The following is a 17,286-nucleotide window of genomic DNA, read 5'->3' on the forward strand; positions in this document are numbered from 1 at the left end:
GCAGTTCTCTCTGTGTAGCTGTCTCCTCTCTCAGGATCTGACCTGTGGACTCCAGCCTCCTGGACTCCTGGGACTCTAAGCTCTGTCTCCTTCCATTGTGGAGTCGGGCAAGCTTCCTCTGGGTTCCTCCTCCCTGTACCACATACTAGAAACTTTCTCAAGGCAGTGAGCTGGGCAATTATAGGACTAACCTTGTTGGTTTCCAATCTCTTGGGGACTACTGTCCTTCACTATCTAATGTTCAGTGTCTTGTTTATCGTATTTATCATTTTCTTCTTTAGGCGGGAGGGCACACCCACATTCTGATACTTCATCTTGGCTGGAAGCGGAGGTTTCCTGGTGCTGTCTGTTTTAAAACTTTTTATTATGGAAACATTCGTACATCGCTTATAATAAACCTGTTTGCATCCACTGTTCAGGTTTAATAAAAAGCATCTCATGGATAATACTGTTTCATCTCCTCTCCCACCCATTCGCCTGTCCCCAGAAAACCCCGGCATGATATTACTTCATCCATCCACGTCAGTATGTATCTTATTTCTCTTAGCACTATCACAATAAAAATATCATATCTAAAAGTAGTTATTCTTTAATATCATCAAATATCCAGTAAATGTTAAGTGCTCACATTTCCCAGATTGTCTTATAATTTTTCTTTTTTAGTTTGTTGGAATCAGTATTCAAATAATGTGCATACATTATCACTGTTTGACAGATCTCAAGCCTTTTTTAATCTACAGCACAGGTTGGCAAACTACTGCCCATAGGCTGGCTGCCTGCCTGTTTTATAAATAAAGGTTTTGTTAGAACACAGCTGCCTATAGATTGCTTTAGGCAGGAAGGACCCTGAAGGCAGGGCCTACTCTTCTTTCTTCCTGGATCTCCCACACGCAGCCCAGAGGCCCTCAATGCCTGCTTGGAGACTGAAAACATGAAGGTTTGGCTTAAGTGAGAGTTCTTAATATGTAGCAGCCTCCTCTTTCCTGCCTAATCAAAGAAAATCGTTTAAATCGATTTCAGTTTGCACAGCTAATTTTTTATCTTAAGAAGTGTTTAACAACATGGCTGTGAATCTGAGCTGCACTATCAGAGAGCTTCTGGTTGCTTTTTTGCTCCTTCCCTCTTCAGCTTGATTCAGTCTCGCCCACATTACTGAGTGCCCACTCAGGACAGCTCATTCACAGCGCTGGGGCTCTCAGCCATGTGAAAGCGAACGGCATGGAATTCCTGGACCTCAAGGAACCCTGGAGTGGTGGGCACATAAGTGAAGCAAAGTGGAAGGACACAAAGTGGTGGGGGACATGGCGGAATGGGGAGGCTCTGTCCATGCACAGACACCAAGAAAGATGCTGGGACGAATGTGGTTGGCTTTCCAGAGAGGAAGTGTTTCTTACTCTCTTTCTTTTTTTCTTTTGAGACAGAGTCTCACTTGTTGCCCCGGCTATAGTACAATGGCACGATCTCAGCTCACTGCAACCTCTGCCTCAGCCTCTTGAGTAGCTGGGTTTACAGGTGTGCACCACCATGCCCGGCAATTTTTGTAGTTTTAGTAGACACGGGGTTTCACTGTGTTGGTCAGGCTGGTCTTGAACTCCTGACCTCGTGATCCGCCTGCCTCAGCCTCCCAAAGTGCTGGGATTACAGGCGTGAGCCACCGCGCCTGGCCAAAGTGTTTAATTTCAAGCAGCCACAATGGCACAGACTTTTGAGTAAAACCAGCAAAATAGGCCAGTGATGGTACCTGGGGGTTACAAGCTTCCCCAGTAGGAAGGAAATGAGGGAAATCAGATCTACTTAATTGATCAGTGTGACACAAGGAAACTCACCACAAATGGTCTTAATGGGTCTGTTTAAGAGTATTTAAATACTCTTATCTCTAAAGGAAGAATGTGTCTTCCTGAATGGGGCCAGGCTAGAGGACGTATCTTAGAATTCTGATTGGAGATGTTTATTTATTTTTTCTGTTTTTGCCATTTTTTTCCCCAAATATGTCTGGTCTAACGGCAGAGCTCTCCCTAGTGGGAACAGGACAGTTGGAAGGGCAGCCAACGGTTTCCTTTCAGTATTTCTAGACCCACTGACAAGACAGTCCCAGCCCCGGCCAAGGGCCATCACACCTTGTGGTCAAGCATTAACTCCCGCTTAGGATTCATGGTCCCTAGACCACCTTTTTGTTCCCATTCAAGGGTGTGGGATTTGCCCATGGCAGTCCTCTAATGGCACACACTTGGAAATGTCAGAGCTGTGAATTCTGCTAAATCAGTGGCATGTGCTCAAGACTGGGCAAATCCAGCCTGACAAGCATGTGATGAATTATAAAACAAGGCACAACCAAGTACATGCTGCAGCAGAAGTCCACAAAGTTCCACAGGAGGGCAAGGAATGATCAGTGAATCCTCACCTCTTCATAGAAACTTCTTCCTCCAGACATCCACATGGCTTGCTTTCGCACCTCCTCAAATCTTTGCTCAGATCCCATTTTTTTTTTTAAGTGAAGTCTTAAGCCTTCCCTGACAACCCTATTTAAAACTGTACACACTCATACCCGCTACCTTCTCCCTAACTTAGTTATCTTCACAGCATTAATGGCTAACATACTATATAACTTATTTCCATCTGTCTCCATGGGGGCGATTTCTGTCTGGCTGCTTATCACTGTACCCCAGCAGCTATTAATAGATCACTCTACTGAGGGACTCATACGTGCTGAGTGTTGGGCAAACAGTGAACAAAACCTTGTATGGTCCTTGCTGTCTGGGAGTTCATGATCCATCTTGGAGGAAGAGCTGAATTTCAACTGGGAGGCAGTGTGTGCAGGGGGAGGGGCAGCAGGAGCAATGGGTGAAGACAGAAGCACAGAGGTGGGTGTCAAGTCAGGGAAAGGGACGGTGAAGAGACGTCTCAGGTAATGAGGGACGGGATGGAATAGGACTAGATGCTAAAGGGCTGGAGTACCAGGTGGAGAAGTTTATTTTGCAGGTAATTAATGGGGGCGGGGTATGAACAATTTGAGGAAATGGAGTTACCTGACTTGAATTTGTTTTGGAGAACCACTTCAGAGACATGCAAGGGGTTGATACGAAGATGAGATGGAGCAGAGACCCCTCTTAGGGGCCTGCCGGGCACCTGCCCCCAAGCATGAAGATAAAAGGAAATCTTGAGTTCCCTCAAAGGCATTTCCAGGCACCTAGCCAGCACTGGGAAGTAAACGAGCAACTGAAGCAAGAAGGGAAGAATAACTTGAAACAATAGCCAGGGAAGTTAAAGTCACAGAATAGACCCAAGTTCCCTATAGAGAATAAAGGTAGCATTTTAACACAAGTCCTTGAGTTGATTTTCCGAAACCAGGACCCTCACCAAATGAAAAGTGCTATCTGCTGGCATGCAGACCTCAGACAGGGGAAACTGAGGACTGAGCTTGGACCACCATTCTTTGTTCTAAAATTCTTCCTGATGGGCCTAGAGGAGGTCATGCCCACAGACCAGAGCTAACATTCTTTTCTGCTGATCACAAATTTGCAGACAAAGCTTCATCTCCTTAACCCATTGTAAATCAGAAAATCCTCGAATCCACCTATGACCTGTGCCCTTCGCCCCACATCTGGTTCAAGATGGCCTGTCTTTCTAGGTCAAACCAATGTACAGCCTCCATGTATTGATTTATGTCTTTGCCTGTAACTTCTGCCCCCGCCTTTATTTTATTATTATTATTATTATTATTATTTTTTGAGACAGAGTCTCACTCTGTTGCCAGGCTGGAGTGCAATGGCACAATCTCGGCTCACTGCAAACTATGCCTCCTGTGTTTAAGCAATTTTCGTACCTCAGCCTCCTGAGTAGCTGGGATTACAGGCGCCCACCACCACACCCAGCTAATTTTTGTATTTGTAGTAGAGACGGAGTTTCACCAGGTTAGCCGGGCTTGTCTCGAACTCCTGACCTTAGGTGATCTGCCCGCCTAGGCCTCCCAAAGTGCTGGGATTACAGGCGTGAGCCACCACGCCCAGACTCTTCCTGCCTGTGAAAATGCTTACCTATATGGCACTGGGGGATTCAGGGCTTCAACACGAGCTGCCCAATTCTCCTGGCTCGCTGCCCTGCAATAAATGTCTCACTTTCTCTTACTGCAAGCTTGACGTCAGTTTCTGGCTTTGCTGTGCCAGAGCGCCAGACCCAAGTTTGATCTGGTAACACAGGAAGCAGGCGAACAGGCAAGGCCACCCTCTTCTGTCTGGAGGCAGGTCGGTGTTCACTTGCCTCAGTTTACCAAGGTTGTGATCAGCCTCTGCTCCTCCTCTCTTATTGGCCTCCCTCTGCTGTGCGGTGATTCCCATCATTGTGGTGTTTTTTAACTTTTCATTTTGAAATAAATAAAAGTACAAGAAGTTACAAATGAGGACCATGTACCTTCCACTCAGCTTCTGCCACCATGAGGATTTATTTCCCTTTAGACATCTCCCCTCTAAATTCCCACATTACTGACATCCTCCCAATACAGATCATTCTGAGGACTTACAACAAAAATACTTCATTCTTTGAAATATTGACTTTAGAGAAATCTTCACCCAAATGACTCTGACACCTCAATCCATCACACACAATGGAACCACAGTCCTCTTACCTGTGAAAGCCGAGGGCAGGACCCAGCAGTGGGTGAGGTGAGTGAGCGCTCAGCACTGCCACCCTCTCTCCCACTGGGGTGCGGCCGGGACCCCTGGACAGCGTGCAGGCAGCAGCGACGGGGCTCAGGAAGGTAGATCACAGTTGGAAGTGCCAATGCAGAAAGGAGACCGCAGTTGGAAGTGCCACAGAGCTGGAGGTGAGCGAGACACTTCCCCACCTCCAGTCTCCCCAGTGTGGACTCAGTGCACCTCCTAATCCAGAGCGGGCACTAATTCCAGGAAGAGCCACCAACTCGGTACAGAAGCAGGAAAGGGGTCTCTACTTTCTGAGAAAGTCTGGAAATCTCTAATTTATCCTCTTTTCTTCTTCTAAAAGTTTTTCTTCTCTGTGCCCCAGACCTCAAGAAATTCTGTGGCCCTAGTGAGAAATGGCAGATAATTAAAGTCATCAGGCCAGGCAAACTTCCTTTCCAACGAGAGGGTCTGCGCTCCCCAGAAGGTGGGGACAACCTTCACGCTTTTTCTCTTTGGCTTCTGGCTGCTTGGCTCTGACATGTTTCAGTCACGTGCACCCGAGAGTAGGGTAAATCAAGCCTCAACCACCCAAGCTGGCTGGAGGGTTGAAAAGGTAGAGCCCAGGGACCCAGACACGACTGAGCAGGTTACAGTGAGGAAAGGCTTTGGGAGAGCAACCCCTGACAGTTGCTCATCAACTCTTGGGCTTACCCTTGAGCTCTGCATGTGTGGATCTGACCCTACACAGATGACACAGACTTCGAGTGCTGAAATACGGGATAGACTACCACCGGAGTCCCAGGCTGGCCACTAGGTGGCACTTGTGTGAGATAGATCCACATCTCAAAGACTTTCACAGCAACCACAATCCACACAAGTCTTGCAGGAACTAGGAATTTGTGGTCTGAACCCATTTGGAGTGATTATCTTCTAAAATAAAGTTAATAACATTCACTGTAAGATTTTAACGATAACCAGAATCTCAAAACATAGTATTTAAAAGGTCTAGGATACAATTCAGCATACTGAAAGCATACTCAGCCTACAGAAAGCGAACAGCTACTCTGAGATGAAACAGATACTGGAATTATTTGACAAAGATTTTCAAGCAGTTGTTAAAAATATTGTACAAGTAAAGAAGGGTACTCTTAAAAAATACAGAAAGTTTTGCAAATAGAAGATACGAAGAAGAACTAAGTGGAAATCTTAGAAATGAAAAAAGTCAACTACTAAAATAGAAAACCCACTGGATGGGCTCACTAACAGAAGATGATGGAGGAAGTAGTTAGTAAATTTATAAACAAATTAATAGAAATGATTGAATCTGAACAACAGACAAAGTTGAAAAACTTGAACAGAACCATAGAGATGTTAGGTAACAACAAAAGGTCTGAGCGTCCTATCATCTGAGTCCCAGAAGCAAAGAAAAAAACGGTAGAACATAGAAACATGGAAAGAAATAGCTGAAAGTCTGGTTTACCACTGGAAGACAATCAGTTTAATCTAGTATAGCAACAGTTTAAAGCAAAAAACCCATTTGATCTTCATTTTAAAAATTCAATATCTATTTATTAGAAAACTCTCAGCAAACTTGGAATAGAAAGAAATTTTCTTCACCTGATAAAGACCATCTACTAAAAGCTATAGCCAACATTCTACTTCACGGTGAAATACTGCTTTTTCTCAGAGATTGAGAACATCACAAGGATCTTCTTTTTTAACACCGCTGTTTAACCTTTTGAATAGTCCTCGTCAGTGAAACAAGACAAGAAAACCAGAAAGGCCTAGAGACTGGAAAGGAAGAAATAAAACTGTCTTTACTCAGAGACAATATGACCACCTATGTAGAAAATCCCAAGGAGAACACACACACACACACACACACACACACACACACACACACAACCTTCCTAGAACAAACTGAGTTTAGCTTTAGCAAGATTGTAGGATACAAGATCACCACACAAAAATCAATTATATTTTTGTATATTACCAATGAACAAGTAGAAACTGAAATAAAAAATATGTACAATAGCTTACAACCCCACCCCCCGATATACATAAAACAAAACATGTACAGGATCTATATGCCAAAAGCCATAAAATGTTGATGAAAGAACTTAATGGAGGCCCAAGTACACGGAAATTATAGCATTCCTTCATGGACTGAAAGACACAACATAGGATTGAGTTGTAGATTTACTAAAATTGTAGTCAAAATCTCAGCAAAACAGTTTATAGATAGAGTAGATAGAGGTAAGTGGATCCTAAAGTTCACACAGAAAGGCAAAAAAAAAAAATAGCTGAAACACTTTTGAAAAAGAATAAATTTAGAAAAATCACACTATCTGATTTTAAGACTCATTACAGAGCTATAGAAATCAATATGGCACAGTGTTGATAGAAGAACGGACATAATGATTAATGGAACAGAACCACTGTCCAGAAATATATTTCTTACAAATACCCTCAGTTGGCTTTTTGTGAAATCTGTAAAGGCAATTCAATTTCAATGAAAGAAGGAGGATATTTTCAATAAATGATGTTGAAACAATTGGTTATCTGTATGCATAAAACTGAATCTGGACCTAAATCTCACATATTATATATACAAAAACCAACTCAAATGGGTCGTAGATCTAAATGTAAAACATGAAAGTATAAAACTTTTAAAAGCCCAACTGTGAGAAAATCTTCATGATCTGGAGTTATGCAAAATTTCTCAGATATGTCACGCAATGCAAGATCCATACCAGAAAAACGTCAGTTGGACTGCATCAGAATTTAAAACTGTGCTCTGTAAAAGGCCCTGTTAAGAGACTGAAAAGTCAAGTACAGATTGGGAGAAGATAGTTGCAAATCACATATCTGAACAAAGGATTTATATTCAGAATATGTAAAGAACTCTTAAAACTCAAGTAAACAACTCAATTTAGACATAGGCAAAAAGCTTGAACGGACATTTCATGAAAGAGAATAAAAAGATGGATGATAAATAGCATGAAAATTTTCAATGTCATTAGTTATTAGGAAAATGAAATTTAAAACCATGAAGAAATACCATTACACAGCTATCAAATGGTTAAAACGAAAAAACAAAAAAGGAAGAAATACCAAGTGTTGACAAGGATGTGGGGCAGCTGGAGCTCTCAGACATTGCTGGTGGGAATGCAAAATGGTGCAGCACTCTGGAAAACAGGTTGGCAGTTTCTTACAAGGTTAATATGTATTTAGCCTAGAAAAATTAAAACTAGGCCGGGCACAGTGGTTCACACCTACAATCCCCGCACTTTGGGAGGCTGAGACAGGCGGATCACGAGGTTAGGAGTTCAAGACCAGCCTGGCCAATATGGTGAAACCCCGGCTCTACTAAAAATACAAACATTAGCTGGGCATGGTGGTCCACGGCTGTAATCCCAGCTACTCAGGAGGCTGAGGCAGGAGAATTGCTTGAACTGGGACCTGGGAGGCGGAGGTTGCAATGAGCTGAGACGGCGCCATTGCACTCCAGCCTAGGCTACAGAGCGAGACTGCGTGTCACCAAAAAAAAAAAAAAAAAAAAAAAAGAAAGAAAGAAAAATTAAAACCATATTCACAAAATCCTGTTCTTAAATGTTTCTAGAAGCTCTAGTCATAACTGCCAAAAATGGATAACAACTGAAATGCCCCTGGACAGATGAGTGGATAAATATATTGTGGTGTACCTACAGAATGGAATACTACTCAGCAACAAAAAGGAACCGGCCACTGACACATGACTTGATGAGTCTCGAAATAATCCCACTGCATGAAAAGGAGCCAGTTTCAAAGATTAGGCTCTGTAGGACATTTATCTGACATTCTTGCAAAGAGACAAAACTAGCGATAGAAAAGAGAGCACAGGTTGCCAATGGTTGGAGTAGGGGAGGGTCTGATTATAAAAGATATCAGGACAGAGAATCTGGAGGTGATGAAGTGCTTCTGTGTCCTGAAAGTGGTAGTAATAACACAAATCCATATATGTGTTAAAGTTCATAGAACTAGACACAAAAAACTTAATTTTTCTGTATCTTAATTTGAAGAATATAAGTAAAAAAAATAAAGAAAAGAGATGACATCTCTTGCTTCCTATTTAAGACTGTCTAGACATTAATACTTATTTTAGTACTAATTCCAATAATGGCCACCACAAGCATGTTCTTATGAAAATACTTTTTTGAGCATCTGTTACATGCTGCTTCTTTACCACACATTTTATATCACAACTTCTAATATTCACAGTCACCTCGTAAGGTGGGTTAAGTTCAACGTAGAAAAATCTGAGGGTAAGGGAAGTAAAATAATTTGTCCTATATCTCATAGATGATAAGTGGCTGAATCTAAACTCGAACTCAGATTTCACTGCCGACCTTATTCCAAGCCTGTTTCTCCACTCTGCTGCCCACTTAACAAAAATAATGGAAACTGACAGGGAGACATTATATCATATAAATTAGCAGGAAGGGAGAATCATATTGTGATTTCCATAGATCGCAAAAACTCTAAGCATATTTTATTCTAAACTTGGAGTTGGTTTGAAATTCTAAGAGGTTGGGGAAAATTTAAAAACTATGTTTTTGCCATTGCCATTTTCTGATAACCCTCCAGTAGGTGGTTCTTAATTTTCAATACGATGGAATAGTTCTCTCCACTTCTGCAAATGTACAATAATTCTTATTTTCCCTAAGTGACTTCAAGAATCATTGTGACTTACAATTCTTGACCAAGTATTTACTAACTCCACAAATTGCAGTTTATACATTTGAAGTAAAGAGTAAACATTACAAAGTTCTGTCCTCTCACACAGCTGACTGTCCTGAGAAGTTGTGACTGGTCCTTCCTACCAGTGGCATACCACTGCCACCATCCAAAAAAAAAAAAAAAAAAAAAAAAAGGTAAATCCATTTTAGTGACACAGAATCTAAGCTTTCATTTTACTTCACTATGGTTGTAGCTGAATAAATATCTGAAAACATCACACATACGAAGGGTGCACATTTCTCACACAGCAAATGATATCTATGTGAAAAGCTGGAGGATGAAGGCTGTCTTCCTGTTTGTGAATTACTCCCAGTGACTTTACTGGATAGTAGGTGCTTTTTCCACCAAAAACCCTGGCCTAGAGTACTTTCGTCTCAGCTAACACAGAGATATGAAACTCAGGCCTCCCATAAAAGTATTTTCTTGAATGTTTTGTATTTCTGCTCCATTGAATATATTTTCTTAAATATAATAATCATTGATAAATTTTGACTCAACATCAGTAAGATGTGACACAAGGCAAAGCCCAATTAGTGCTTCACGGCAACTTTACTGTCAAGAGTTGGGTGATATATTTCATAAGCCAAATAAAAATAACAAAAATAATTTTATCACCAACACTTTCACTTTTGAGAGTCCAAATACTGTCCAAGTACCACTGTTATCAGGTATTGGAAATCTTCTTATTTGGAAGGTGGTTATGCCCACAATGGTGGTGTGGGGGGACAAGGACGTGGGCTTACCTTCCAGCAGGTCTCTGGCCAGACCAGGTTCTGCCCCTGTGGACCGAACAAAGTCTGACAGGACTGCGTCCATATCAAGAGTCATAGGATCATGTAGAAGTGCTGCCCAACACTCAGCCGAGGTGGGGTTTGGAAGCACACTAGAAACCATCCATCTGCAGGAAAGAAGAGAAAAGGCATTTTACCACGTGACGGAAATGGAGCTGCAAGTGACAACTACATGCAGGGACCTGAGGGAGAGAACAGGAGCCATTTCCACCTGCTGTCATATTTTTCTGAACTGGTTTGGTCCAACTGCCTGATTCTTCATGCAAGACATTATATTATATAATTTGAACTAAAATGTCATCCCTCTGTACATGCCATGTGAGAGAAGGGGTACTATGAGCCGAATGTTTGTGTTTCCTCCTCAAATTCATATGTTGATATCTCATCTCCAAGGTGATGGAGACGGTGCTATCTAAGAAGCAGGAAATGGGCCCTCACTAGACACGAAATCCGCTGGTTCCCCGATCTCAGACTTCCCAGCCTTTAGTAATGTGTGGAATACGTTTCTATTGTTCATAAGCCTCCCAAGCTATTGTATTTTGACATAGCAGCCCAGATAGACTAAGGCAAGGGGTCATCACTATTTCCAGTGCTCCTGACCTTACATTTTATTAATTCTAATAACTGATGGGGAAAAAAGACTAGATTATTTTAGAATTTCAAACACCTAAGTATACCTAGAAAAATTCAATTGGAGTTGCTAGATTTCTAATCCTCTTCCGAACTGTATAGACTTGTAATACTTTCACAATGTGATGAATGTTACCCACTCTATTCCAATTACGCCTTTACCAGTGTGCCATCCTACCCCTTCAGCCCTCACCCCTTACTTGGCTAGTAGAAAAGACTCCAGGTTAATCCACAGTTGACTGAAATACCACACTTGCTGAAGATGGCTACTAAACTATCTGCCATCTCTCTAAGAGCTGCCATCAATCCAACAACATTCTGAAGAATGTCAGATTTCCCAGGCAGTATGATCCCAGCCAGAGAAAGAGAACGGATGTGCAGCAGCTTGACCCAGGCTGACTGCAGCAGCTGATTGCTGGGGAAAAGCAACTGTCACATTGCAAGTGAGAGAGACTTACACGAGTCAGAGGTGCTGGGGTCCCCAGTGGGTGCTCAGTCTTTGCTGATGGAATACAAATGCATCCTTGTGTTTGTGTAGATAAAACGTCCGCAAGTTATGGACCACGGGCCACCTGTGGTATGCCACCTGTTTTTGTAAATGAAATTTTATGGGAAGACAGCCATACCCACTCATTTGCATATTGCCTGTGGCTGCTTTTGCACCCAGCTGAGTTGAGGAGTTAAAACAGAGACCCTGAGGCCCACAAAACTGAAAAGATTTACTGCCTGGAACTTTACGGAAAAAGTCTGCAGACTCCATTACAGGCAATGGAGAATTTTATTCTAGTAAGCATGTAATTAATTTTACAGATTGTGGGGGTGAGTTTGAATCTCATACTATTGATGACTGTCCTCTGTTCTTTCTTTCACAGTAAACCACTGGGATGGGTGCCGCTTGGTGGGGTAGGTCCTGTGTCAGTGGCCCATGCTTTAGAGCCAGGCACATAGCCTGATGTGACCCTGGCCCTGCCCTTGTCCAGCTGTGACATGGGCTTCATTTCTCTGAGCACTCCTGTTTTTCTGTAGGAATGCAGGAAATGAGCTCACCTAATGTGCAAGACCCTGAGGACTGAGGGTCTCAGGCAGGGAGGTCCATACCCTCAGGGACATTCATTGTGACCACCCCATCTTGCACACAGCTCCTACTGGGTATAATTTTTAGTTGATGCGGCTAGAAAATAAGAAAATTATTTGACCTGATGTATATGGTACCAATTAGGAAATTGATTTCTTCCTTCTCTCCATGCACCGGGGCTTCGGCCGGGAGAGTCTCTTCTTTTGTCACTGCCACCTGGGGGACAGATCAGAAAACAAGAGCATGTGATCTCCTTACCCTCAGACTGAGGCCGAAGGCTTGGCTTTTTGTCACAGGAGGCTGGATCTTGGACTTAGCCAATCGCCTGAGGCATGTACTCTGTCTTCCTGGGCCCTACAGGTCACTGATCACCAGCTGACCACCATCTCCCATGCCTGGGCCTGGCCAGGGGCTGTCTCAGCTTCCCTCGTTTTAGCAAGCACTTCTATTTCAGTGAGGATCACTTGCACAGCACAGAGCTGTATTTTTCTTTTTTGTTTGTTTTTGAGACGGAGTCTTGCTCTGTCTGTCGCAGGGGCTGGAGTGCAGTGGCGCGATCTCGGCTCACTGCAAGTTCCACCTCCCGGGTTCACACCATTCTCCTACCTCAGCCTCCCGAGTAGCTGGGACTACAGGCGCCTGTCACCACGCCCGGCTAGTTTTTAGTATCTTTAGTAGAGACAGGGTTTCACCATGTTAGCCAGGTTGGTCTCCATCCCCTGACCTTGTGATCCACCCGCCTTGGCCTCCCAAAGTGCTGGGATTACAGACGTGAGCCACCGCGCCCAGCCTACAGAGCTGTTTTAAACTTTATTAGCACATACCACACCAGTACATTCAATCTCAGTTATGTGGTGAAATATACATAATATGAAATTTACCATTTTAACCATTTTTTTTTTATTATTATACTTTAAGTTCTAGGGTACATGTGCATAACGTGCAGGTTTGTTACACATGTATACTTGTGCCATGTTGCTGTGCTGCACCCATCAACTCGTCATTTACATCAGGTATAAATCCTATGCAATCCCTCCCCCCTCCCCCCTCCCCATAATAGGCCCCGGTGTGTGATGTTCCCCTTCCCGAGTCCAAGTGATCTCATTGATCAGTTCCCACCTATGAGTGAGAATATGCGGTGTTTGGTTTTCTGTTCTTGTGATAGTTTGCCATTTTAACCATTTTTAAGTGTAAGGTTCAGTGGCATTAAGTACCTTTACACCGTTGAGCAACCATCACTTCCATCCAACTCTAGAACTTTCTCATCTTCCCAAACTGAAACTCTGTACACATGAAATACTAACTCTGCATTCCTCTCTCCCCACAGGCCCCGGCCACCACCATTCTGCTTTCTGTCTCTGTGAATCTGACTACTCTGGGTGCCTTACGTGAATGGGATCATATAGGATTTGTCCTCTGTGGCTCATTTATTCTTCTTAGCATACTGTCCTCAAGGTTGCTGCATGCTGTCGGCATGTGTCAAAATCTTCTTCCTTTTTAAGGTAGACTAATATTCCACTGCATGTATAGATCACATTTTACATATCAGTTGATTCATCTATGGACACTTGGGTTGCCCCACCTTTTGGCGGCAGTGAATTGTGTAATCTCAGCCCATTTATACTTATGCCAGGTTGCTGTACTGTGAACTTCATGAGCTTTCACCAGAATGGCAGTTAAAATTATGTCCATATCTCCTCCTCTGTATCATGTCCTTAATGCAAACATAGATTAAAGTGTGGACTTAAAATGAATGTTTTGTGTGGTAAGAAGCTACTGTGTTTATCTTGCTTCCAGATTTATTTCTTCTTCTTCTTCTTCTTTTCTTTTTGAGATGGAGTCTCACTCTGTTGCCCAGGCTGGAGTGCAGTGGCACGATCTCGGCTCACTGCAAGCTCTGCCTCCCAAGTTCATGCCATTCTCCGGTCTCAGCCTCCCGAGTAGCCGGGACTACATGCATGCACCACCACACCCAGCTAATTTTTTTTTTTGTATCTTTAGTAGAGACAGGGTTTCACCATGTTAGCCAGAATGGTCTTGATCTCCTGACCTCGTGATCTGCCCACCTTGGCCTCCCAGAGTGCTGGGATTACAGGTGGGAGCCACCGCACCTGGCCTTCCAGATGTATTTGTTAAATCTCACACTGCCACCATCACCACATCCTCACATTCATGTCCCATGATGATATGGGAGGGGCTGGGCTGGTGGGGACACTGGCCCCCAGTTACCTGGGCCATCCTCCCAAGCATGCACGGTGCCTTTCAACCTACCCTGTGTGGTCTAAAGCACTCACTCAGCCGCTTCGAACAGCCTGAGGCTCTGGGTGGCCGTGCCCTGGCCCTGCATTCCTGCTCTCCTCCATGCATCCTAGCCCTTAGACAGAATGTCTCTGAAGGTCTCATCAGCCACCCTGGGGAGAGTGATGTGTCCCGTCAATGCCTGGTGACTTTGCCTTAGGAGGGGCAGTGCCATGTGGGGAAGAGGGTTGGCCCTGGAATCAGTCCCTGGGGCCAAAATGGTTCACATACTTTGTGTGACCTTAGGCATGTTATATCACCTCTCCGTGCCTCAGTTTCCTCATCAATACAATTAGAATAATAATAGTATCTCACAGTTATTATGAAATTTTAAGGAATTCATGCACAAAATGTACTGGCCCATAGTACATGCTCAACAAACATTAATCATGAGCCACTGAATGAACTCTCAACAGGGACCCTGAGACCACCCTTGCCTTCCCAAGTCTCCACTGAGCAAGAAAACTGCTGCCACCAGCTTGCTGAAGGCAGGAATAAGGGGCCTACCTCTAGTGCCCTGGCTTAGAATCACAGAGGGTTAAACTGGTGGGGGCTCCTGCCTTCAATTCCGTCTTCCTTCCCGTATCCGAGGTTGCAGTGTTCATTTCTCACTTAAGCAACCTTCATGGAGCTGCTAATCTGTTCCGGCCATGACTGCAGGGACTGTGTGGGAACTATGAGCCCCCTGAGCCGCCCCAGGAGCTCCCCAGTAAGCAGAGAGATACAGACACACACACACACAGGTCTCAAAGACCAACTGCTGGATTTGGAAGACACTTAGTGGAGGAACTGGTCCAACCAGAGAGAGCAAAATTGCAAGACAGAGGTGTAGCAGGATAAAGACCCAAACTGCCTCAGGATACATTTTTCATTAACTTCTGTTTTGGCCAGGTATGGTGGCTTACACTTGTAATCCCAGCACTTTGGGAGGCCGAGGCTGGTGGATCACCTGAGGTCTGGAGTTTGAGGGCAGTCTGGCCAACATGGTGAAACCCTGTCTCTACAAATTAAAAAAAAAAAAAAAAAAAAAAAAAAAGCCAGGTGTGGTGGCAGGTGCCTATAATCTCAGCTACTTGGGAGGCTGAGGTAGGAGAATCGCTTGAACCCGAGAGGCAGAGGTTACAGTGAGCTGAGATCGCGCCATTGCACTCCAGCCTGGGCAACAAGAGTGAAATTCCATCTCCAACAAATAAACAAACCAACAAACAAACAAATTTCTGTTTCAGTGAAGCTCAAATAAAACATTGCTATATTATATTTGTCTGTAGACATCATAACTGGACACTGAAAGGCAATAAAATGAGTAGATGGAGAATGAACACTGGGAGATGGTGGCAGAGGCTTGTGGTCTGAACCCTGGGGACAGGTACAGGAAGACTATGGGTGAATGAATGCCTGGAGGTTACTCTTCACTCCTAGGGCAGCGAGCAGGGTAGTGAATGCCTTTAAAATCTCTCTCAACAGAGGGCCAGCTGCCTGAGAGCTGGGATCTACTTCATCCTCCTTTCTATCCTCCTGGTCACAGTGCCTGGCACACACCAGGGCCAAAACTAAGGTGAGGCGAGGCGGCACCTGCCACTGCTGCAGAATCTAAGGGGATGCAAAAACACTCAGGAATCAACATAAACAACATTTTAGTGCTATATTTGCAAAAGAAAAATTTAGTGCAAAAATATCCTTGATGAACAAAATATCAGCCTTTTAAATGAAGGCAAGGTCAGCATGACCATTCTTCCTTTGCCCCTGGCTCCACAGGGTTGCTGGGCCCGGGCATGAGCTCAGAGCTGCTGCCTGGGAGGCAGGTGGTTCGGAGGCAGCCGAGTGAACACCCATCACAGCCAGAGAGACTGACTTCAGAGAGGGCCAGTGAGGGCCACGGGCAGGGGCACGCAAGTGAGTGGGGAGCGGGAGCTTGCTTTCATCAGGTCTGTTTGATGATACAGCACACGGAACACAGGGATAAGGGAACAGAGGGGTGGATGAACAGATCTGGGGTCAAGCGCAGGCTTGGGAGCTGATGGCCTGGCTGGGTGCAAAGCCCCTGCAACCCTGGAAAGGGCACTTCACTTCTTGAAGCCTTGGTTGTCACATCTGAGCAATGAGGGTGAGAAAAACTCTGCCTCTTTAGAATTGCAGTAAGGATACAGTGAGATGAGACGATACTGAAAGAACACACACTATTACTATTATTACCATTGACATAGATTAAAACAATAGGCAAATGTACTGTTCTGGTACTGAGAATCCGCCCTTGACTACCCATACATTTATACATCCCTGTTAAGCGGGTAAATGGTTAAATATGAAAAAAGGTCAGGCATGCGTTCATCCTGTCTGGCCTGGCGAGGAAGCCCACCCTGGTGAGGAGATCAGATGCCTGGGCTTCCCTGGTGAAATGAATTGGCCGTCTCAACTCAGATGTCAACACTCTACGAGCCTGCGTGTGTGGCTCGTCCTCTGCCAGTTGCCATTGTGACCTTGGGCAAGTGTGGTGCACTAGGGGACAAAGGCTTCAGTGGATGCCACGTTAGGGAAACACATCTTCCAGAGCATTTGCATGGGTCAGATGAAAGGTAAGAAAGCCCGGTGTCTTTCAGTGCGGGGGCATGAGTTCTGGGAAGTTTGGCTCTGCCAAACATTCCAATGCACAGAGCACATCATCATTTCCAAAGCTTGGCCACGTATATTACTTATATAACCTCCACAATGCAAGCTAGAGATAAAGATGAGTCTAACAGCAATTTGGACTGTGATGAAGCAATTTCTCCAGGAAATTCAATGTAAAAAGTCCTGGGTGAGGAGAGGGGAGGTGCTTCTTACTGAGGAATAAGAAGAGAGGTTTGGCCAGACAGCGACAGATTGGGCTGTGTGAAAATCAAACAGAAGAGGCTATGGGAAAGTCTGTGGGGCACACTGAAGTTGTTCGCATTGTTGCGGGATCATTTCACTCTTTAGTTTTCCCCTTGGTGAAGCTGATACTCTCAAATGCATTGTGTGGTCGGAACCAAGGAAGGCTCCAGCAGCAACAGCGGGCAGTGCTGGGGCCCACCACTTGCACCTGGGGCTCGGAGAAGGC

General features: G+C 44.3%; 1 protein-coding gene across 8 annotated transcripts in view; it reads right to left on the minus strand.

Moving 5' to 3' along the window:
* Positions 1-17,286, minus strand: part of LOC105497527 (OTU deubiquitinase 7A) — a 368,351-nt gene that overhangs the window by 145,829 nt on the left and 205,236 nt on the right. For 5 of the 8 annotated variants that reach the window (XM_071067240.1, XM_071067242.1, XM_071067244.1 and 2 more), the window contains one exon: positions 10,160-10,314. In XM_071067240.1, the coding sequence (XP_070923341.1) occupies positions 10,160-10,314 (155 nt within the window). Of the gene's footprint in view, positions 1-10,159; positions 10,315-11,295; positions 11,424-12,033; positions 12,129-17,286 lie in introns of all 8 variants that reach the window. The other 3 variants (XM_071067248.1, XM_071067246.1, XM_071067247.1) reach the window with 2 other exon arrangements.

Source organism: Macaca nemestrina, chromosome 7 (genome assembly GCF_043159975.1).
Source record: "Macaca nemestrina isolate mMacNem1 chromosome 7, mMacNem.hap1, whole genome shotgun sequence".
Taxonomy (NCBI): domain Eukaryota; kingdom Metazoa; phylum Chordata; class Mammalia; order Primates; family Cercopithecidae; genus Macaca; species Macaca nemestrina.